At 42.3% G+C, this 23,377-nt stretch overlaps 1 protein-coding gene across 1 annotated transcript; it reads left to right on the top strand.

Moving 5' to 3' along the window:
* Nucleotides 1-1,503: 1,503 nt before the first annotated feature.
* LOC138808975 (acyl-CoA desaturase 1-like) lies at nucleotides 1,504-21,514 on the top strand. The gene is made up of 6 exons (XM_069995354.1): nucleotides 1,504-1,530; nucleotides 11,410-11,686; nucleotides 13,486-13,616; nucleotides 15,212-15,417; nucleotides 17,094-17,326; nucleotides 21,213-21,514. The coding sequence occupies exons 1-6, from the start codon at nucleotides 1,504-1,506 to the stop codon at nucleotides 21,410-21,412; spliced, it is 1,074 nt and encodes a 357-aa protein (XP_069851455.1). The 3' UTR covers nucleotides 21,413-21,514.
* Nucleotides 21,515-23,377: the final 1,863 nt, after the last annotated feature.

Below are 23,377 nucleotides of genomic sequence, written 5' to 3'. Positions count from 1 at the left end.
TTCTTTAGACAGACTACTTCCCATGGTCAGTTGACAGCAATGCTTACCCCGAGATCTTTCCGGTGCACGAGCGATGCGGTCCGGCCGTCTCTACCTCGCGTCAGGAGCTCCTTGTTTGTCCGCTGTCCGGTAGGTCACCGCGTCTCGGGCCCCACGTTGGGCGCCACTTGACCCGTCCAGCAGGCCAGGTAATTTGGTGGGGGATCCGAGGGGGCACCTCCTGAAAGAACCAAGGGGGGCGAGAGAGGATCAAGACCAAGCACATTAAGAAAGACAGAGCCACTCTGAGTCGCGTCAAGGTCTGCTTTATTAAAGTGAGGCAGGGTTTATATACCCGAAGGGACAGGGGAAGGGAAACAATGAAAAAAAACTTTGCAGAAGCAAGGGTGAGAAGTCCCGGGGTCAGGGATGGGTCGTGCTTATCCTTTTGGCCAGTGTGCTCATCTTAAAGGTATCTCCTGTGATTTCTTTTATGGTTAGCCAGGCGCCATTTGCTTAGGGCTGGAGATAAGAGAAGTTTTATGGCTAGCCAGATGTAGTTTGTTATAGGAAGTTATCTAAATGTGCACCTGGGAATTTCCCAGAATGGCTACTTGTCAATTAGGTGTTTGAAAGAGGCCAGAGCATTCTCAGGCAGGTTTCGGGTCTCCAACACATGTGGGAAACCTAGAGAACTGTCCTGGACAACTGCATTCGCCTCTTCTCCAACAAAGGCCACACAGTGAAAGATGGGCAGCGCTGTCTCTCAGGGAGGAACACCATGGAACTGAGGCACCATGGTGGGTGGACCATGGCTTTCCCATTCTCCTGTATAACTGTCCCTCTGCCCAACTTTGACCATGTTCCCAGGGAATCTCTAGGCTTGGAGCTAGCCCTCACTGGGGCACTAGGTCTTCTCTCTTATCCAGAAAGGAATTTCCCTAGTATCATCTGAGGCCAAAGAGTGCCAGGGCTCAAGAGCACTTGTAGCCTGTGAGACTGAAGCCTAGAAGAAAAGTGTGGGAGAAAGAACATAGAGGTGGTATTGGAGAGAACAGATTGCACCGAGCCAGGGGAAATGTTTGGTAGAGGTGACAATAAATTCTCCTTGGCCAACTGTGTGCCAGAGGTGACAGAATTTTCTCAGGGCAAGAACAGAGGTAGGGTAGGTGTTTGTAACATCCTTAGGCCCTGGTTAATTCCTGCCTGCCTCCACATTCTCTTATCTCCCTTCTACCACTCTCCTTGCTGGTGAGAGATGATTTGACAGCCAGCTGTTCTCACCTTGCCCTTGTTGGCAGTGGATAAAAGGTGTGTGGGCTATGTAGGACATTGGTCACTCCTCAGCTTAGAGAGATACATACATAAAGATGTGGCCTGTAGTGCAGCGTGAAGGGCTCTGAGTACAGCACCTAGTTGTGGCACACCAGCAGGCTCTGGAGAAGCCATCTTCTGCCCTGGCAGTACCACGCTCCAGTCTGCAGCCTCAGTCCTGGGAAAGTCTTCCCGGTATCTGAAACCAAAATGCCTGTGCCCTTGCTGCGAGAGAAAGTAAGTTTCCAAGAAGTGGCTCTGTAGCCATGTTTGCAGTTCAGTTTGGGTTTGTAGCAAAGTAGTTGTTGGGAATCTTCACATCTCAATCTCCTGAGCAATATGAATCACAAGTATGAACCAGCAGCACCTGGCTCAACTTTCAACTATCATAACTGCAATGAATTTGTTACAGATCTAATTGACTTTGATTGTTCCCTGAATTGGGGTGTCTTCCATTCCTCAAAACAGAAGTGTTAGCTCCATTTGAGCAACTGCATAATCCTGAGTTTTGTCCTGTGAAGCTTGCTGATGATGTTGGGGTAGTTTTCGTTCCTTGCCATGCAGCTGATGATCTGGCAATCTGTGGTTCCTAGATCCAAGATAACTATGGAAGAAAGTGACTCAAGAGGGAAAATAGTGATGCAAAATAGAGCTAAGGAGGTAAAAAGGAAGTTAGTCTGTCAGTAACTGGTACCTTCTTTCACTACTTCATCTTATTTAGAAGAATCTTCCCTTTGCTCAAAATATTCATGCTATATATGTTATCCATCTGTATGTGACGTGGCAGTTATCTTGGTTATCAGATTGCCTATTGCTATGGCACACTCTTTATATATAGGGTTTGATACTAGCTCTCTCTCTCTCTCTCTATATATATATATATAGATACATATATATAATATTTTCTTGAACCCCTCATGTACTGAGGGGCATCTGGGTAGGTTCCATCTTTTAGCTATGGTAAATAATGCTGCAATAAACATAATTGTGCTGGTAGCTTTAGTATGGTCTTGTTTCTGATCATTTGGATAAATGCCCAAAAGTGGGATTGCTGGGTCATAGGGGAGCTCTATGTGGAGTCTTTTGAGGAACCTCCATACTGCTTTCCAGAGTGGTTGAACAAGTTTACACTCCCACCAACAATGCAGTAGGGTTCCCTTCTGGCCACATCCCCTCCAGCATCTGTTGTTATTAGAGTTCTTGATTATAGCCATTCTAACTGGGGTGAGGTAGAATCTCAGTATTGTTTTGATTTGCAATTTCTTATGGTTAGAGAAGTTGAGCATTTCTTCATATGTCTATTGGCCATTCTTATTTCCTCTTCAGAGAAGTTTTCTTTAAGTCTTTAGCCCACTTATTTATTGGGCAGTTGTTTCTTTGAGGATTTGTTGTTGGGGGATTTACTTTTTTGAGTTCTAAGTATATTTTAGATCTGAGACCCTTGTCCATTGTATGGCTAGTAAAGATCCTCTCCAGTCTGTGGGCTTTCTGTTGATCTTGCTAGCTATGTCTTTTGCCATGCAGAAGCTCTGCAACTTCATGCAATCCCATTTGTCCAACCTTTCTTTGATTTGTTGTGTTTTTGAGTCTCTACTGCGAAAATTTTGGCCTGTGCCTATGAGACCTAGGGTTTCTCCTGTAATGTTTTCAGGATGTCTGCGTTGACTTTGAGGTCTTTGATCCATGTGGAGATGATGCTGGTGCAGGGTGATATATAAGGATCTAGCTTTAGTTTTCTACAGGTGTTTAACAAATTTTGTCAGCACCATTTACTGAAGAGGCTGTCCTTCTTCCATTCTATTTTTTTTAGCTGCCTTATAAAAGACTGATGGCTGAAGGTCTCTGGGCTCATTTCTGGGTTTTCAATTCTATTCGATTGATCCTCAGATCTGTTCTTGTGCCAGTACCAAGCTGTTTTGATTCCTATCATTTTGTAGTAGAGTTTGAAATTTGGTATTAATATTCCTCCAGCATTATTCTTTCTGTTAAAGATCATTTTTGCTCTTTGGAGTCTTTTATTGTTCCATATGAATTTTTGGGTAGCTTCTTCTATTTCATTGAAGAATGAGGTTAGAATATTGATAGGTATCACATTGAATTTGTAGATAGCATTAGGAAGTATTGCCATTTTCATGATGTTGATCCTTCCAATCCAGGAGCATGAGAGGTTTTTCAACTTCCTAAGTTCTTCTTCTTTGATTTTCTTTATTAAAGTTTTCATCATAGAGGTCCTTCACTTTAGTTAACTTAATTCCTAGTTATTTTAATTTTTGTGGGGCTATTACAAAGGGAGTTGATTTCCTGATTTCAGCTGCACTCTTCTCATTGTTTGCATGCAGAAAAACCATTGTTTTTTGAGGATTAATTTTTTTTTTGGGGTCCGGTTGTGGGCCTGAACTCTGGGCCTGGGCGCTGTCCCTCAGCTCTTCAGTTCAAGGCTAGCCCTCTACCACTTGAGCCACAGCACCACTTCCGGCTTTTTTCTTTTTTTGCTTATGTGGTGCTGAGGAATCGAACCCAGGGCCTCAGGCATGCAAGGCAAGCACTCTACCACTGAGCCACCTTCCCAGCCCCTGAGGATTAATTTTTTACCCTGATATGTTGCCAAAGTTTTTAATCAGCCTGAGTCATTTGGGAGTGGAGTCCGTGGGGTTCTTTAAATACAAGATCATGCCATCTGCAAAGAAGGAGAGTTTTACTCCATCTTTCCTTAGTTGGATCCCTTTTATGTTTGCATCTTATCTTCCTGCAGTAGCTAGGCATTCTAATACTAAATTGAAGAGAAGTGGAGAGAGTGGCATCCTTGTCTCTTTCCTTAGTTAAGAGGAAATGGCTTTAGTTTTTCGCCATTAAGTATAATGCTGGCTGTGGTTTGTCATATACAGCCCTTATTGTATTGAGGGATGTTCCATGGATTCCTACTTTTTCCAGAGCCTTCAACATAAAGGGGTGTTGGATCTTGTCAAATGCTTTTTTTGCATCTATTGCGATAACCATGTAGTTCTTATCCTTGCTCTTGTTGATGTGATGAATTATATTAATTGATTTGTGTACATTGAACCAGCTTTGCATCCCTGAAATGAATCCTGTTTGATCATGGTGTGTGATTTTTTGGATGAATTGTTGAAGTCGATTGGCCAAAATTTTGTTGACAAGTTTTGCATCGATGTTCATCAAAGAAATGGGTCTATAGTTCTCTTTCTTTGATGTGTCCCTGCCTGGTTTTGGGATGAGGGTTGCGATGGCTTCATAGAAAGAGTTCAGTAGTAAACTTTCTCTTTCAATTTCATAGAAGAGTTGGAGAAGTATTGGTGTGAGTTCTGCTTTGAAGGCCTTGTAGAATTCCACTGTAAATCCATCCGATCCTGGGCTTTTCTTAGATGGGAGGTGTCTTATTGCTGTTTCTATTTCAATGCTTGATATGGGTCTGTTAAGTTGGTTTAACTCATTTTGGTTTAGTTTTGGCATGTCAATATTTGCTAGGAAATCATCCATTTCTTCCAGATTCTCACACTTACTAGCATAAAGATTTGAGAAGTATTCCCTTATAATGTTCTGAATCTTGGTTGTTTCCATGGTGATGTTTCCATTCTCATCTCTGAGTTTATTTATTTGGGTGTGTTCTCTTCTTTTTCTGATAAGATTTGCTAAGGGTCTGTCAATTTTGCTAATTTTTTTTGAAGAACCAACTCTTTGTTTTGTTGATTCTTTTTAGTTTTTTTTTTTTTTGGATTCTAATTCATTCAATTCTGTTTTAATTTTAATTATTTCTTTGTGTCTACTGGATTGGGTTTTAGCTCTTTTTCAAGGAGGTTCAGATGTCTCATTAATTTGTTGGTTTCAGATCTCTTCAATTTGTTGATGTAGGAACTCAGAGCTATAAACTTGCCTCTGAGTACTGCCTTTGCTGTGTCGCACATGAGCTTGTAATTGGTGTGCTTATTTTTTGTTGAATATCATTAACATTTGAATTTCCTTTCTAATCTCTTCCATGACCCACTGGTGTGTTGTTCAGCTCCCTGTATTACAGGACTTTCTTTGGTGGCTTTTGGTGTTGAGTTCTAAATTTTATTCCCTTGTGGTCTGAGAGAATGCAGAGCATAACTTCAATGTTTCTGAATTTGGACGTTTGTTTTGTGACCTAAAATGTGGTCTATTTTGGAAAATGTACCGTGTGCTGCTGAGAAGAACATGCATTCTGATGCTGCTGGGTGAAATATTCGGTAGATGTCTGTTAAATCTAGTTGATCTATGCAGTTGTTTAGATCTGTGGTTTCTCTGTTGTGTTTTTGCTGAGTTGATCTATCTAGTGGGGATAGTGGTGTGTTAAAGTCCCCAACAATTAATGTCTTTGGATCTATGTGAGATTTGAGGGAAAGTAGTGTTTCTTGGATAAATTTGGGTGTTCCATTGTTTGGTGAATAGATATTTAGAATTGTAATATCCTCCTGAAGGAGAGATCCTTTTTTTTTTGGTCCGGTTGTGGGGCCTGAACTCTGGGTCTGGGCGCTGTCCCTCAGCTCTTCAGCTCAAGGCTAGTGCCCTACCACCTGAGCCACAGCGCCACTTCTGGCTTTTTTCTTTTTGCTTATGTGGTGCTGAGGAATCGAACCCAGGGCCTCAGGCATGCAAGGCAAGCGCTCTACCACTGAGACAACTTCCCAGCCCCAAGGAGAGATCCTTTAATTAGTATGTAGCGACCTTCTTTATCTCTTCTCACTAATTTTAATTTGAAATCTATTTTATCTGATATTAGGATTGCAACTCCCACCTGTTTATGGGGACCATTTGCTTGGTAGATTTTATTCCAGCCTTTCACTTTCAGAATATGTTTGTTTTTATTGGCAAGATATGACTCTTGAAGGCAGCAGATAGAAGGATCTTGCTTTTTAATCCAACTAGACAGTCTATCTTGCTTAATTGGAGAGTTAAGTTTATTAATATTGATAGGACTGGAGATATTTAGTAGTTTCTGCCATGTTATCCAACTTCTTGGGGGCTGTACAACTGGGTTCTTCCTGTGGTTCTTTGATTCTCAGTTTGGGTGTGCTTTCTGGTCTTTATTGTGCTCTTGTTGGTTTTGTATGTGTAGGACATCTTTAAGTATCTTTTGTAGGGCTGGTTTGGTGGAGATATAATATTTCAGTTTTTCTTTGGTATGGAAGGTTTTTATTTGACCTTCTGTTATGAAGGAGAGTTCAGCAAGGTATAGTATTCTTGGTTGATAGTTGTTGTCTTTAGGGCACAGCACACATCATTCCAGGCTCTTCTTGCTTTAATTGTCCCTGCTGAGAAATCTGAGGTTATTCTAATTGGTTTCCCTTTTTTTTTTTTTTTTTGTTGGTCATGGGGTTTGAACTTTGGGCTTGGGTGCTATCCCTGTGCTCTTCAGCTCAAGGCGAGTGCTCTACCACTTGAGCTACAGTGCCACTTCTGGTTTCCTAGTCGTTTATTAGAAATAAGAGTCTCACAGACTTTCCTACCCAGGCTGGCTTTGAACCATGATCCTCAGATCTCAGCCTCCTTAGTAGCTAGGATTACAGGCAAGAGCCACTGATGCCTGGCTGGTTTCCCTTTATAGGTGATTGATCTTTTCTCCTTTAATGTTCAGCTTTAATGAGCCTTTCCTTGGTCTGAATTGATCCTGTGTGGATTATAATGTGCTGGTGAGATGTCCTGTCTGTTCTGGTCTATTTGGGGTTATAAAAGCTTCTTGATCTGAATAGGCCTATCCTTTTGTATCCTCTAGTAAGATCCTGTTAAGTAAATTTCCTAGACTACTAACTTCTGTCTCTAAGTGCTCCTCTATACCCGTTATCCTCCGATTCAGCCTTCTGATGGTGTCTTTTAAATTTTGAATAGATCTATTATATTTTTTGGATTTGTCTTGGAAATTGTATGTTCTATTTGTATTATAGCTAGGCTATCTTCAATCCCAGAGATTCGATCCTCTGCATGGTCTAACCTACTGTCAAGACTTTCTACTTTGTTTTTTATTTCCTTTCCTTCTAATTGGTCAGCTTTGATGGATTCAAATTCTTTGTTGGAGCTTTGTCTTAGATCTTGTATGGACTTCTTTACTTCTTTAATTTGGTGTTCAGTGTTTATTCTCCAATCCCTTAGTTGATCAGTTATGGTTTCATTGGACTCCCTTTCCTTCTGACTGGCTCCATTCAGCATTCACTTTGTGATCTCCCTGGATTCCTTCAGTTGTCTGTTTATGGATTCCATGAATGCCTCTATTGATAATTTTGTCTATCCTCATCCCGCTCATTCAATTCCTGTATTACTCTTTGATTAGCTTCCTCACATTCACACAATTCCTGTATTAATCTTTGATTAGCTTCCTCATGCTCATGAGATTCCTGTATTAATTTTTGGTTAGCCTTATCATGCCCATGAAGTTCCTGTATTAATCTTTGGTTAGCCTCATCTCGCTCCCTATCACGATCACACTGAGTCCTTTGCAGGTTTTCAATCATTTCATTCACCATGTTTACCAGTAGTGTTTGTAGAGTCTATTGGGAACTCTCATCTGGATTATTTATTAACTGTTCTGTCACCTGATTATCATGAGTGGGAGTTGAGATAATTGGACTTGCCATTTTTCTTGTGTGTCTCTGGCTTATTGTACTCATTTGAGATGAAAGTAACACAAATTTCATGCTAGAACACTATTTTAAGACAAGCATCAACCAGAGTCTTGTAGTAGTTGCACAATCAAAATGGCTGCAGATACAATCTAGTTCAACAGATACAATCTATTCAACAACTATGGATTAATGGGCTAAGAACATCAAAGAGGGATTCAGCAGACCAGAAATTAATAGGTTTAGGGAGAATTGTGGGGAAAAATAGGATTAGATGGATATGGAGAGATAAAAGGAGAGTGATTTAACCAAGTCCTAATCTCAGAGAGGGAAATGGATAGGACAGAATGAAAGGATAGAGATAAAGAAACAAAAACTGAAAAAAATACAAAAATTTAAATTAAAAAATGAAATACTTAAAAATTATGTAAGTATAAAGAAATAATACTGATAGAAAAAAAGGATAGAATGAGAGGAGGAGAAAGATAAAAGGGAAAAATGAAAAAGTAAAAAATAAAAAAATTAGAAATGGAATACTTAAAAATTATATAGGTAAAAAGAAATAATACTACTATTAAAGAAGTTAAACCTAAGAGGTTGTGAATTGAATAATCAATTTCTGAATTAAGTATGTACACAATGAAGGATAAGGTCTAATAATCAACAATGGGTATATATCTGGAGATGAGTAGAACAGCAATTAAGTCATGCCAAAAACAAACAAAACCAAAATCAATTATCAAAAGGTTAAAAGAGACTTAATATACACACACACACACACACACACACACACACACACACACACACACACACACGCACCTAAAATAAAAATTATGAAAGAAAAAAATAGAACACAGTTTTTTTAATTAAGAAAAAAATTAGGTAGAAAAAGATTTCTTTGATATTTTGGGGGGAGGGGAGGGAAGATCTTGTATCTCCCCTGTGTCTGTAACCAGTCCCTTGGTGGAATCTCTGGTTTGCTTGTGGTGTTTGGTTTTCCTGTGGCTTGATTGGTTTCTTAAGTCAGTTTGTTTGAGCAGGCAGAAAAAGCTCTGCCTTACCCAGGACTTTGTGATTATCCTCCCAGGCTAGTTCAGTGGGAGAGAGATCTGCTTTGAGTATCATCACAAAAGAGGGAGATGGCTGTTTCCTCTAGGAGTTGCTGTGACAAGGCTAGGTTCTGGGTAGGGTTGACACCTATCAACCAATCAGTAGCTTTTCCCTGAGGGGCTAGTTCCTGAGACACTCACAGAGCACAGCCTGGAGCCATTCTCAGGATTTATGTTTACTGAGTTTCAATTGTTTGTCTTTTACTCCTCCTGCTACTTGGTGGGCATGCTGTTTAGGATGCAGTGGGGAGGGGCAGCCTCTGTTTATCCAGTGAATAAAGTCACTCCTCGGGGTCAGAGCTTTCTCAGCCTGGGAAGGGCAACTTTCCCATGTGTGGAGCTGAGCCTGTCAGGTCAGGTCATGTCAGGTTCCTGTGACCTGGTGAATGGCTCCTATTTTTCTTCCAAGGTCTGAGTTGGAGCTAGCAGCTCAAGGGGCCTTTGTCAGATTCAAAGATGGAGTTCTTCTCTGTTGGTGGGGAAGGGGCTACTTCCCACCACTGCTCTGTGAGAAGGAGTGAGAATGTCTTTGGATTACTCACATTGGTTTCTGTCGTGGTCTGTGATCAGCAGGATGAAGATTTCTGCTCCTTGTCAGTTCTTGCTGGTGGTGAGTAGAATCTGCTTCCAAACCACATCCGGTGCCTTTGTTCCAGGCTCTCTCTGTTGATATGGCAGCCATAGCAGCAGCCAACGCCGCCACCACCACGGACACTGGGAAGTGCTCAGATCTGTCTCTTTGACCAAACTGCCTGGATATTTCCTCTCTGGCTGAACTCTACTACGATGCCATATTTGATGCGATTCTCTAGCCTAGTTCTGTTCACTGGAACACTAAAAACTGCTTTCTATGTGACAGCTTGTTTAGCCTCCAGCTTCTCCTCTACCATCTTCCTCCAGTATCTCCCTCAGCATTTCTTAAATGAAATCACTTCACTATGATTTTCTGAAGTCCTTTATCTAACAATTTACATGATTTACAACATATACTCTGTCACACTTTCTGGTTTTCAAAGGAATTCATGTGGGAAGTAGTTTATCATTGAAAACATGAATCTGAGTTGTGAAATGAGTTTATTTGGGTACACCAGAAGGTAACCACTGCCAAATGGAAACCAGAGTAGCCAAAGAGCAAACCAAATTGAGTACACTTGCAACAAAAACAAATATATAGAACAATATTAAATCCTCTGTTTCTGTTGAGGAGGGGCAGGTGGGTTGGTTTATTATCTTAGCTATGGTGGATAATGCTGCAATAAACATAGTTGTGCTGGTAGCTTTAGTATAGCCTTGTTTGTGATGGGTTGGATAAATGCCCAAAAGTGGGGTTGCTGGGGCATAGGGGAGCTCTATGTGGAGTCTTTTGAGGAACCTCCATACTGCTTTCTAAAGTATTTTCCTAATCTTTTCTTTTTAATTTTTTAAATTATTTCATTTTATTTTTTGTTGATCATGGGGCCTGAACTCTGGGCCTGGGCACTGTCCCTCAGTTCTTCAGCTCAAGGCTAGCACTCTACCACTTGAGCCACAGCACCACTTCCAGCTTTGTCTGTTTATGAGGTGCTGAGGAATCAAACCCAGGGCCTCATGCACGCCTGGCAAGCATTCTACCACTGAGCTACCTTGCCAGCCAAAAACACTGTTTTTTTATATGATTTATACTAATTTATATTGTTTACCAAGCAGTAGAGCTTTAAGAACACTACCTGAAAAGCAAAATAAAACTGGTTTATTATTTTTAATATGATGATTTCACATCAAGTTGCTGTAGGATGCTATTTTGTAAAGCATGGAATTTATTAGGTTGAGGGGAATACACTGCCACTTCCTCTTTTATGCAAAACTTTGTCTTTGAAGATCAGACATTTAGACTGAATGATTGCTTTTGGGCCTGGTCTAGTCTCAGGGCTTGGTGCAGGAATTTAGCCTAAAAAAATGGCTTTCCATACACATACATATATATTCTTTCCTTCCTTCCTTCCTTCCTTCCTTCCTTCCTTCCTTCCTTCCTTCCTTCCTTCCTTCCTTCCTTCCTTCCTGGATTTGCCACAGTCTAAGTTCCTCATTCAGGGTGACTTGTGGGCAATGAAGACAGTGAAGTTCTTCAGCATACTTGATCTACTGCCATCCTTTGGTGAAAATGTGAATTACAGAGCAGTTGATTCACCAACTTTCACAAAGTTTAAAGAAAATGCAGTGAGTCAATCACTTGAGTTGCACCCATTCACCTTGAGGTTTTACCACCATCTACCTGCAAAATTTTGACAGATTTCCTCTTTTAATCTTGTTACCTAAAGCACTGGGGCAAGGTCTGTGCCTCTATTGTAGCTTAACCACAGTGCAGCACAGAGCCCAGTGCTCCCAGTCACCTACCAGCCATCTGCTCTCTCCTCACACACTATGCTCTCTCCTTGTAGATTTCTGATTCCTCTACAACCACCATCACAGCACCTCTTTCTATGGACCTGCAGAATAAAAGAGAGAAGCTGAAGGAGATGGTCCTCCACTTACTAGAAGACATCCGCCCCGAAATGAAAGAGGACATCTATGACCCCACCTACCAGGATGAGGTGGGCCCCCCACCGAAGCTTGAGTATGTGTGGAGAAACATCATCCTCATGGCTCTGCTGCACCTGGGAGCCCTCTATGGGATCACCCTGGTTCCTGGCTGCAAGGCCTACACCTGGCTCTGGGGTAAGCAGCTCCCATCCTGAGCCAGTGCCCAGGTTTTTTCCCTGTCTTTAATGAGGTGTGGTCCCACATAGGACAGTGTCCCCTCTGGTTTCCCAGCTGTTTTTCTGGTACCTGGGAGGCTGGCTGAGCTGGAATAGAGCCTGATGCAATTGGGATCCACAGATGACATCATCCCCTCTCAGTCTGGGTTTCCAGCCATTTGTCTTTGTTTCCAGGGAGGCTGACTAGTCTGGGAGTGGAGTCTAGTGTCTTCTCTCCAGAAGACAAGAAGAAGAACAGTCCAATGTAAGGGGATTAGTAGGTAGCTGTCTTGGATGGTACTAATACAGGACTGGTCACTGAGGAGATAGGTACTACTGCCACTTCACTGTACTTTTGCTACTTACAGGTGTAGTACTGCATGTGGGAAGATGATATCAATCACTACATGGCCAGGCCACATATCACCTGGGTCTCAATTCTAGATCTCCAGAATTGTGGCCAGAACTTTTGTTAGGATATTACTGATCCTATGGCACTCCTGGGGATCATGAAGGACAGCGTACAATGAAGGAGATAGGGGAAGAGGAGAGAAAGCTGTTTAGAAATCTATTCTTGCTTCAATAGAGGAGGATAACTTATAAATTGTCTGGTGCCTTCTATAACCACAATCTATTGTTTCAATATGATTTCCCAGCATAAGTTACAAATTGTTAACAAAGGCCTCATCCTATCCTCCCAGTGCCGCTAAACAAAAGGATATGCCAAGGGACCCTTCACCCCCTAGAGATCATGTGTGGCACCTCCTGAGCCTGAAAGCCTTCAGGATGGCAGGGAAGGAAGGCAATCCTGAAGGCCTCCAGAATTCCATTCGTGGGGTCCTCCATTGTCAGAGACAGATAATCTAGTTTGAAACATGGCTTCGCTTTGACTAGCCCTGTAACTCTAAATAACATAGCTCTTACTTCATCTGTTTCCAACTGTGACATGCAGTACTAATAGTATTTACCCTGTTCAAGCTGTATGGTAAATATGAGAATATAAGCATGTGAACAATTTTAATAAAGTTTGAACCATTATGCAAATATGACAAGGTAGATGGCTCTTTATGGAGCCATATTGCCTGCTATAATACTGAAATGGGGTTGTACCGATTGGCAAATGGAAGTGGAAGGCACTTTCAATTGAGCAGTGTCTAAATTTCTCTGACTAGTATATTCAGTACACTTTTGGAAATGATATTCTGCCTTGAATACTTCAGGAAAGTCAGGTAAAGGCCAAAGAGATAGAACTGTATTCCTATGGTTGGACAATTACAGGTGAATGAGAGACTTATTCTTTGTTTGTTTTGTGCATTCTTATCTCCTGTGATTCCTTAACTTATAGGCACTGTTGGAAGCAGATGGTAAGTGATGAGCATAGATTTTCAAGTGGTGAACCGTTAGAAGCCCAAGACCAAGGTATTCTTTTTTTGGGGTCCGGTCTTGGGGCCTGAACTCTGGGTCTGGGCGCTGTCCCTCAGCTCTTCAGCTCAAGTCTAGAGCTCTACCACTTAAGCCACAGCGCCACTTCCAGCTTTTTTCTTTTTTCTTTTTGCTTATGTGGTGCTGAGGAATCGAACCCAGGGCCTCATGCATGCAAGGCAAGTGCTCTATCACTGAGCCACCTTCCCAGCCCCAAGGTATTCTTAAGGTTAAAGTAAAGTAGATCTTCTCCAAAAGTCTACAGAAGCTGGCTCTGGCATCACAGGAGTGCTTTGACATGCCTCCTCTGGCTGTACTCCCATCAGGTGGTGACTCTTTACTGTTCTATCCTGGCAGCTTTTCTGTGCTCTGTATTCAGTGGCCTGGGCATCACAGCAGGGGCTCATCGCCTGTGGAGCCACCGGACCTACAAAGCACGGCTGCCTCTGAGGCTCTTCCTCATCATTGCCAACTCCATGGCATTCCAGGTGAGCAGCTGGCAGGGCTCAGCTCTGTGTCTCCATCCTATCAACGTTCCAGGATGGAGTGAAGGGGACTGGCACCTGGAGAGGAGTCCCAGCAGGTCAGACATGGCTTTGCCAGTCTCATCTGGTCACTTCAACTGGAGTCACTGAGAAAGAAATAGAGAGGAAAGGCTCACCAGGTATATGGTCATTTTCATCCAAGGTCTATGTTTTATGAACCAGCATGACCATTGTGGTTCTTCAGAATAGAGGACCATAGTATAAAAACCAGGCCCTGACCTAGGCTTCTGGACCAGTCGGTGGACCCTAAATGTAAGGATGACTATTTGAGGACTCAAGATAATGGAATTAACGGTGATGTAGCACAGAGTCATGGTTGTCTATTACTAGGGTGAACATAGCCAAACACTGCTGGCTAGTTACTCAATAGGCTGTCATCTAAGGATCAGTTTGAAGCCAGCTTGTGCAGTAGACTCTTCTCTTTAATTAACTACCAAAATCCCAGAAGTGGAACTGTGGCTTGAACAAAAAAGCTAAAGGACAGCAGCCAGGCCATATGTTCATTCTCCGTGACGAGCTCATGTGTGCACTTATTCATATACACATGTATATACATACACAAACACACACAAGTGTATACTTGTGTAGCAATGATAATGTGCCCAGCACTATGGTAAAAAGCTAATACAGATTGAATCATTTACTCTCTACCTAGGTCTTAGGTGGTAGATGGCAGTGTTATGCCTACTTTACAGATAAGGAAACTGAGTCACCAAGAGGTGAGGTAGACTAGCCTTATTAGGGATGCCAAGCTGACTAAAATAAATACTGAGATTGATTCTGTCAACAAGGTTTCAACAGAAAGATTAACATAATTAGAGAAGGAGAACTCTCCCAGCTATAGTTATTATGTGAGGCCTAATTTAGAGAAGAGGGAAAAATGAACCCAAATTTGTCTCCACTGTTTTGGCAAGATCTGAAGGGCTCACTACATATGCCTAATCATCCCTGCCTGCACAAACTTCTTGAGGCTCCCAATGTCCTCATGAGGCAAAGGGAAGGAAGAAATGTAGTGACAATTTTTGGAGGGATGGATAGACTCTAACCAGCTAAGAAGGACTTTGGAAATGTGCATATGGTCATAATTACATAGTTACTGTGTTGGGTACCTATCATGTGGGAAAGCATCAGGATGAAACTTCTTGAAGTTTTATCCAGAGAGCAGCACCTTTGGATCCATTCCATCTGGCTTGTACGCTGTGCTTAGAGATTTCACTCCTAAGAGTACCCTTCTCTTCATCATAGCCTGATGAAGAATTGCAGTTCTTGGCTAATGAAACTCCTTGTGTGCTACCAGATAAACTTCAGGAATTATTAGTGCTATTCCAGGGCTTGGGACCTTGAAGTTGAGTTTCCACACTAGTGTCAGGAGCAAATGTTGAGAAGAAGGCCAGGCCCATATGACTTCTTGGGAATCAAAGTCCTGGGAACTGTGATGTTGAGCTCAGAGCTCTGGGCCCTTGCACACATCTGGGAACTCCAATCCTCCCTAGAGGGCATCTCTCCTAAGGCCTAGTTTCCCCTTCTTTTCCATTCAGAATGACATGTATGAATGGGCCCGAGATCACCGTGTACACCACAAGTTCACAGAGACTCATGCTGATCCTCACAATTCTCGCCGTGGCTTCTTCTTCTGTCACGTGGGTTGGCTGCTTGTGCGCAAACACCCAGCTGTCAGAGAGAAGGGTGGTTTGCTGGACCTGTCTGACCTCAAAGCTGAGAAACTGGTGATGCTCCAGAGGAGGTGAGGAAGGGAGGATAGCACTGGGGTGTGGCCTTGGAAATGTGGGATTTAGGGAGAATAAATCTCTCTTAGGACAGGTAACATACCTGAATAATTTCCTGACTCCATATTCAAAATTTCAAAATGGTCATTATGACCATTTTTATGATCTAAAAGCCCAAAGCCATGTTTCATTCTTCTGTTCCTTTCTCTCTGAGCTATTTTAGTGAAACCAATTAAATACTATAAATTTCACTGAAGTAGGATAGTCAGAGGCAGAAAAATGAATGTGACTGATGTCTTTGAGTTTCTAGTACAGTAGAGGGCTAGGGCAAGTATCAAAAATGACCATTTTACAAAGGAGAATATTATCTGTACAAAAGAAAAGAACTTGGCCAGTGAGGAAAATGAGGTCAAGGTGCATGAACAAAGTATGACTGAGCTGACCTACATAGAGAGACCATTATGAATATGGGTAGATAGTTCAAACAGAAAGAAAAGCATGAGCTAACACATCAAGCAGGTACCTGAAACAGTCTTTCTGCTTGAAGTACAGTATAACAGGGAAAAGGACTGAAAGGTAGACACATATAGCTCCAGTGGGGTCTTTGATATAAACTTAGGATTAATTCAGTCATCAACAGGGAATCAGTCATCAAAGATTTTCCAGCCTCATGTGTCTCTGTCAGTTATGTTTTGGAGAGGCCACTCCAGAAAAGTGAAAGTACCATTCAGGCAGAGAGATGAGAAGTGTAAACACAAGATAGATGGTAGGTAGGGCTCAAGCCAGGGAAGCAGTGGCAGGATAGGAAAACAGTTTGATGTAGAAATAGTGATATCAAACAGAAGATGTGACTGAGGCACACAGGCAATTGATTCTCTTGTGATGTCAATGGCTTTTGTCTACATAGGACTGAAGGAAATAGGGCCTCCTGAAGGAGAGAGTTGCTGTGATCACAGACACTGAGTGTACGTCCTGAGGAAAAAGCAGAGGAAAGAACTAAGGGGTGGTAACAGGAAATGAAGGCATGACATTTACCATGCTTTCTGTCAATGACACTGCTGAGCAAGAGAAAGGTGTCCATAATTTGGCTGATGTGGCTGTGATGTGTCTCTGCCTGTTTGATCAACATGACCTGTAGTCTCCTGGAAAGGAAGGATGCTAACTGTGTACCAGTGGCTCAGGTCTGTAATCTTAGCTTCTCAGAGGCTGAGATAGGAGGATAATGGTTCAAAGGCTTCCTGGGCAGGAAGTCTGTGAAGACTCTCATCTTCAATGACCCACAAAAAGCTGGAAGTAGAGCTATGGCTCCAGTAGCAGAGTGTGAGCTTTGAGCCCAGAGACAGTACCCATACCTTGAATTCAAGCCCTAGAATCAGCACACAGAAAACAACAACAAAAAAATAAAACAAAAAGAAACCAAGACACTTAAAATCAAGATATGATATTCTCCTTGTCCTTTGCATTCCTAATAGGATGATCTTAGAATATTTATTGAACACATCCATATAGCATTACTTGAAAAGTGAGAGGACAAATCTGTCTTCTCAAAAGCTTTTCCACCTATACCCTTTGGCTTGTTTACCTGTGTGTTCACAGGGTAGGAGGGAATGCTAGGCCAGCCCAGAAAGACTTAGCAATCCAAGTTTGGGAGAAAATGCTCTGTCCATCTCTCACTGTGTGGTCTCTCATGTAGGTACTACAAGCCCAGTGTCCTGTTAATGTGCTTCATCCTGCCCACACTAGTGCCCTGGTATTGTTGGGGTGAAACTTTTCGACACAGCTTGTATGTTGCTACTTTCCTGCGATACGTTATAGTCCTCAATATGACCTGGTTGGTGAACAGCGTTGCTCACCTCTATGGATATCGCCCTTATGACAAGAACATTGAGGCCCGTGAAAATGTCCTGCTTTCACTGGGACTTCTCGGTAAGTGAGCAGTGTACAACATGACCACATTCAGTATTTGGTTAAGAGCTGGCAATATCAGCTAAGTTTGTTTTTCAGACATTTTGTGCCCTAGATTTTTGACCACAAAACTAGTGGTTACAAAATGGGATTGTACTTGAAAGTCATGCAACTTTTTTTTTGGGGGGGTCCGGTCGTGGGGCCTGAACTCTGGGCCTGGGCACTGTCCCTCAGCTCTTCAGCTCAAGGCTAGCACTCTACCACTTGAGCCACAGCGCCACTTCCGGCTTTTTTCTTATGTGGTGCTGAGGAATCGAACCCAGGGCCTTGAGCATGCAAGGCAAGTGCTCTACCACTGAGCCACCTTCCCAGCCCCGTCATGCAACTTTTTGCAAAAAAAAAAAAAAAAGTGGAAAAATAACACCTTCACTAGTTCCAGGTTTCCAAATCCATTTCCAAATGGCATGCCTATTGAACCATTATAAGCTTTCCTTTCTTTAGTCACCTCTGGTTTGGGCTACAGTCTTGTTTTGGGCAGGTGATACATAAGTAGAATAGTCAGGACAATAGAGAGGTCAATGAGTATTTTATATTTACTGATTCTGTAATATCAGCAAGGTTGATACACTTCAAGTATGCTACTGTGAAAGTATGTGTAATCTCCTTGCTATGATTTCATATGCTTCTCTCAGCCCCTTCCATCATTGTATGTGTTCTACATTTGATTCTTGTTTGAAATAAATCACCTAGGCTTCATGGTTCTTATATTTTCCTTCTTTTTTCTTTCTTTCTTTCTTTCTTTCTTTCGTTCGTTCGTTCGTTCGTTCTTTTGTTCTTTCGTTCTTTCTTTTTTGTTCTTTACCAGTCTTGGGGCTTGATCTTAGGGCCTCTGCACTGTCCCTGAGTTTCTTCTGCTTAGAGCTAGAGCTCTACCACTTGTGTCACACCACCACTTCCAACCTTTTCTCAGTAGTTTATTGGAGATAAGAGTCTCATGGACTTCTCTGCCTGGGCTGTCATTAAACCACAATCCTTAGATTTCAACCTCAGAGTAGCCAAGATTACACGCATGAGCACCCAGCTAGTTCTTAAATTTTTCTGAACAGAATAATTTGTACTGAGATGTGGCTAGCATGATAAATAATTATAATGACTGCCCCCCAATCTCAACTGCCATATGACTGGTCTTTGAAAATGACTGCCAATCTCCCACTTGGTCTCTATTGCTACTCTCTCTATATCTGCTCTTTGCTGCATTTTATCCCACCCTGTCTCTCCTACAGCTCTGTTTCTTGCCATTCTAATTCTTCTGCTTCTTGAATCATTGCACTCAGTCAATTTATTTCTCTCTGACCACAATGGCCTTCCTTTAAGCCTACACTGCCTTTTCCTGCCCAAGTGCCATACATGATCCTCCTCCTATTCAATCTTCCTCCTATAGGCTTGATGGATGCACACTCAGAGCTTGGCTGTGAATACCAGTTAGAAAGTTAGCAGTCCTCTGTCAGTATACTTAGCCTTGGTCTTATCTTACCCCCAACTCACAGCCTGCTTCTTTCATTCTAAGGACTACCTATGTACAGAGTAATGACATACTTTCAGTGTCCTAGCTGGTGGCTTACTTGGCAGGACTGCATCACTAGCTTGCTATTTAGATCATTCTTAGTCCATATGGGGCACTTTTGTGGATGTTATGTACTCAGTGTTTATTATGTGTCTCCTTATGTATCCGAGACTGTCCAGAAACTCACAGTTCTCTCCAGTGCTGGGATTACAATTGTTATCAAGGAAATCCAGTTGGTGAGATACAGAGAAGCCACATTTGGAGAGATGGACTTGGGAGTCTTTGTTAGAAAGCCAGGCTCTACCTGGTGGACTATTGTCTCAAAGACCACCATGGCCACTGCCCACCCCCTTCCCCAGCACAGAGTTTACACCAAGCTTTTAAAGACAAAAACCACTTGCTTGGGTACAGACAAAGCCCCAACATCAGCAAAGCACAAGGAACAGCTTCCAAGGGCTAACAAACATGATCTCTGCATATCCTCTAAATCAGACACCTCTCTTTGCTCTACCTACTGAGCGAGGCATCTGCAATTCAAAGGAAGGTTTGTTTACCTGCAGGCCTGTGAAGCTGGGTGGACTACCCTTATCACCTGATAATGCACCAGGTTAGGTTGTGAGAACAGGGTGACTTGCTTAGACTTTGTCTTTCCATTACTTCACAACCATGAACTGGATTATACGGAGATATATTTATCCTCAAAAGACGGAGATATATTTATCCTCAAAAGACATTTAATTTACTTATTTATTTGTTTATTTTTCATTTTTTGTCTGTCATGAGGCTAGAACTCAGGGCCTAGGCATGTTTCCTGAGCTCTTTTGTTGAAGGCTAGTGGTCTACCACTTTGAAACACAGTACCACTTCTGCCTTTTGGATTGTTAGATGGAGATAAGTCTCAAGAATGCAGGCTTTGAACCATGATCTTCAGGTCTCTGCCTCCTGAGTAGCTGGGATTTGAGGTGTGAGCAACCAGCATTGGGCAAAACCATCTTTGAAGATGCTTCTTAAGGAACATTCATCCCAAGAGTTTTAGAACCTCTCAGGATGAAGGAAATCTCTCATTCTGGGCTCAAAGGCCAGAAAATTAGTAACAAGATCAGCCCACTGTAAACCAGTAATGGTTGAGGAATCTCTACTCCCTGTCTTGAAGCAGAATAACTCAAGGAAACTGAATGAAAGCAACTCAAATATGGTAATTCGAATCTTAAAAATGCTCTCTTTGCTTCAACGAGAAGACAACTGAATGCGTTCTTTCCTGAAGGATACATTTGTCACCCAAGGATTCACAACTGTGTGACAGGATGTCCCAAAATGCAGATAGAAGGGTGTGGACTTGTTTCAAGGATAAGAATTTATTTGATTGGAGGATGCATTCTTACCTGGAAACTCATACAATGACACCTGGTGTGGTTAGAACAAAGACAAAGCACCTGGCTTTCCATACCTTAAATTCAGACCCCCTGCCTGCACCCAACAGCTCAAGGAACAGGGTATCTCTCTGGGTGTCTCCTTGTGTATCTGTCTCTCTGTTTCTCCCTGTGTGTGTGTGTGTGTGTGTGTGTGTGTGTGTGTGTGTGTGTGTGTGTGTGTGTGTGTGTGTGTCTCTATGTGTCTGTGTTCCTATGAAAGCATCCACACTCTGCTACAGTGGGCCCTTGCCCTTCTGTTTGTCTGCTTTTTATCTGTGTGCCTGCTTGTTTATTTACTCACTAAAGCTCTGCCAAGTTGTTTTTTCCATTGTGACTTGTCAAGAAATTTTTATTCTGAGATCTAAGTCAAGGACCCTAAGTGAAGAGTTCCTATATTTAGAGGGCAACTTCACTAAACCTCACCCCTGTCAGGTGAGAGTCTGACTTCTGGCTGGTGTTCACCATGCTCCCCTGCCCAGTGCCCTCACAAAGAGCATGACCTCAGTGGGGTTGGTGTGTTGCTTATTCACAATCCCTCTTCTCCCTAGCTCCCTCCCTTCCCCATTAAAACACATGCACATATGCACACAACCTGTGAGATCTCAGGCCCATACTACCAAATTTCTGACATTATAAAAGGTATTTCCTGTATTTTCTCAGAAGAATCTGCTTCTTTATTGATCCTCTGAGAGATGAGTTTTTCTCCCCCCAAAAAACTTGCAATCCTGGGAATCTGAGTAGAATATCTCAGCTCACTACTAAGGATGCCACTGAGGGCATCTGTTTACAGTATAAGACACTGGGTTTGCCATTCATGCAATAACAGCAAGATTGTTCAAGGTTCAGAGGACCTGCTAGGTAAGAAATGTTCAAAGATGACTAGATGGCAATATGCTGGGTTCCCTAACTGCTCTCCTTGCTTCTCTTCCAGGTGAAGGCTTCCATAACTACCACCATACCTTCCCCTATGATTACTCTACCAGTGAGTACCGCTGGAGCCTCAACTTCACCACATTCTTCATTGACTGCATGGCTGCCATTGGGCTGGCTTATGACCTGAAGAAAGTACCCAAGGCCTCCATCTTGGCCAGGATTAAGAGAACTGGAGATGGAAGCTATAAGAGTGGCTGAGGTGGTTGTTCCAGGCTCCTTGTCCAAAAGCCATCTGATGAGATGCTCTGATTATTAACTACTGATTAATGCTTCCTTAATAAACTACTGACCAATGCTAAAAGCAATGACCTAAATCCATTCTAGTTTTCTTGTAAACTACTCAGTTTGAAAGGCAACAGTTATCCTTAATGATGCTATACAAATATTCCTATCTTCTTTTATGTTCATTTGCCTTCTTCTTGCTTGGTCCTTATTTCCTCTGTCTCCTTTCTCTCTACCTGCCTCCCAGCCAAGCAGCTGGTCTTGTGAGCTAGCTTGGTTAGTGTCTAGCTTCCAATGCCTGGCTGCCTTTTTAGAGTCTAAATCTCTCTCCTTGAGCTGTACTTGGTCAAGAAGGTGGCTAATGCTTGAAAGATGACAACTTCTGGAAATTGTTGGTTCATTATCATCAGCCTGTGTTTTGTTAAATGGGAACAAAAAGTAACTTCCTTTGGCAGAGAGCTTGCAAAGCAGAGAAAGTCCAGGGAAGACAGTCAGTATGCAGTTATAAATCTGAGTCATGATAATCTTGAAAAGGAATTAAGCCAAGAGAACATTCTTTTTGAGATCAGCTCTGGGACCCTATGTAGCAAAGAAATGGATTCCTCCATATAGTGTGTTTTCATTCTCTCCTGACTGAGCAGGCAATGGCCAAATACAACAGCAAATCTTTAAAAAAATTTTTTTTTATTGTGACGGGACTGGGAAGGTGGCTCAGTGGTAGAGCACTTGCCTTGCATGCCTGAGGCCCTGGGTTTGATTCCTCAGCACCACATAAGTAAAAAGAAAAAAGCCAGAAGTGGCGCTGTGACTCAAGTGGTAGATCGCTAGCTTTGAGCTGAAGAGCTGAGGGACAGCGCCCAGGCCCAGAGTTCAGGCCCCACGACCAGACCCCCCCAAAAAAATTATTGTGAAAATACTGTACTGAGGGGTTACAGTTACATGAGCAAGGTAATGAATACATTTCTTCTCAAGCATTGTTGCCTATTTCTTTGGTTTTCCCCTACCATCCCCTCCCTCCCACCTCCTCAACTACACTGCCCCCATCTAAATTGTATAGTTCATTTTTCCAATATAGTATCTTGTACATCTCATTGTTGCAATGGACCAACCTGTATCCCTATTTAAACTATTTGTTTTTTCCCTTCCCCTCCACAAATTATACCAACATCAAATACATTGAAAACAGTGGTTTTACCGTGGGGGAGGAACATACAAAGCAACAAAAAAATCACATGGTACCTTATAAATACGTTGGAAACAATAACAAGAAAGAAAAAAACCACTTCTGTCCCTATCTTGGGGTTCATTTCACTTAACATCATCTTATCTGACCTTTTCTGCTTGTCCCAGACATATACTATTTATTGCAAATAAGGGACTTATGTTTCTTTGGGCCTGGCTTATTTCACTTAATAGAATTTTTTCCAAGTCTTTCCATTTCCTAACAAATGGGATGAAGTTATTCTTTCTGATGGTGGCACAGAATTCCATTGTGTATATATACCACATTTTTTTTTTAGGTCCGGTTGTGGGACCTGAACTCTGGGCCTGGGCACTGTCCCTCAGCTTTTCAGCTCAAGGCTAGAGATCTACCACTTGAGCCACAGCGCCACTTCCAGCTTTTTTTTCTTTCTGCTTATGTGGTGCTGAGGAATGGAACCTAGGGCCTCAGGCATGCAAGTCAAGTGCTCTACCACTGAGCCACCTTCCCAGCCCTATACCACATTTTCTTGATCCATTCATCTACTGAGAGGCATCTGGGCTGGTTCCATATCTTAGCTATGGTAAATAATGCTGCAATAAACATAGTTGTGCTGATAGCTTTAGTATGGTCTTGTTTGTGATCATTTGGGTAAACATCCAAAAGTGGGATTGCTGGGTCATAGGGGAGCTCTATGTGTAGTCTTTTGAGGAACCTCCATACTGCTTTCCAAAGTGGTT

This window comes from Dipodomys merriami, unplaced genomic scaffold (genome assembly GCF_024711535.1).
Source record: "Dipodomys merriami isolate MVZ:Mamm:240054 unplaced genomic scaffold, mDipMer1.0.p SCAF_102, whole genome shotgun sequence".
Taxonomy (NCBI): Eukaryota; Metazoa; Chordata; class Mammalia; order Rodentia; family Heteromyidae; genus Dipodomys; species Dipodomys merriami.
This window is presented reverse-complemented; position numbering and strand designations above follow the sequence as displayed.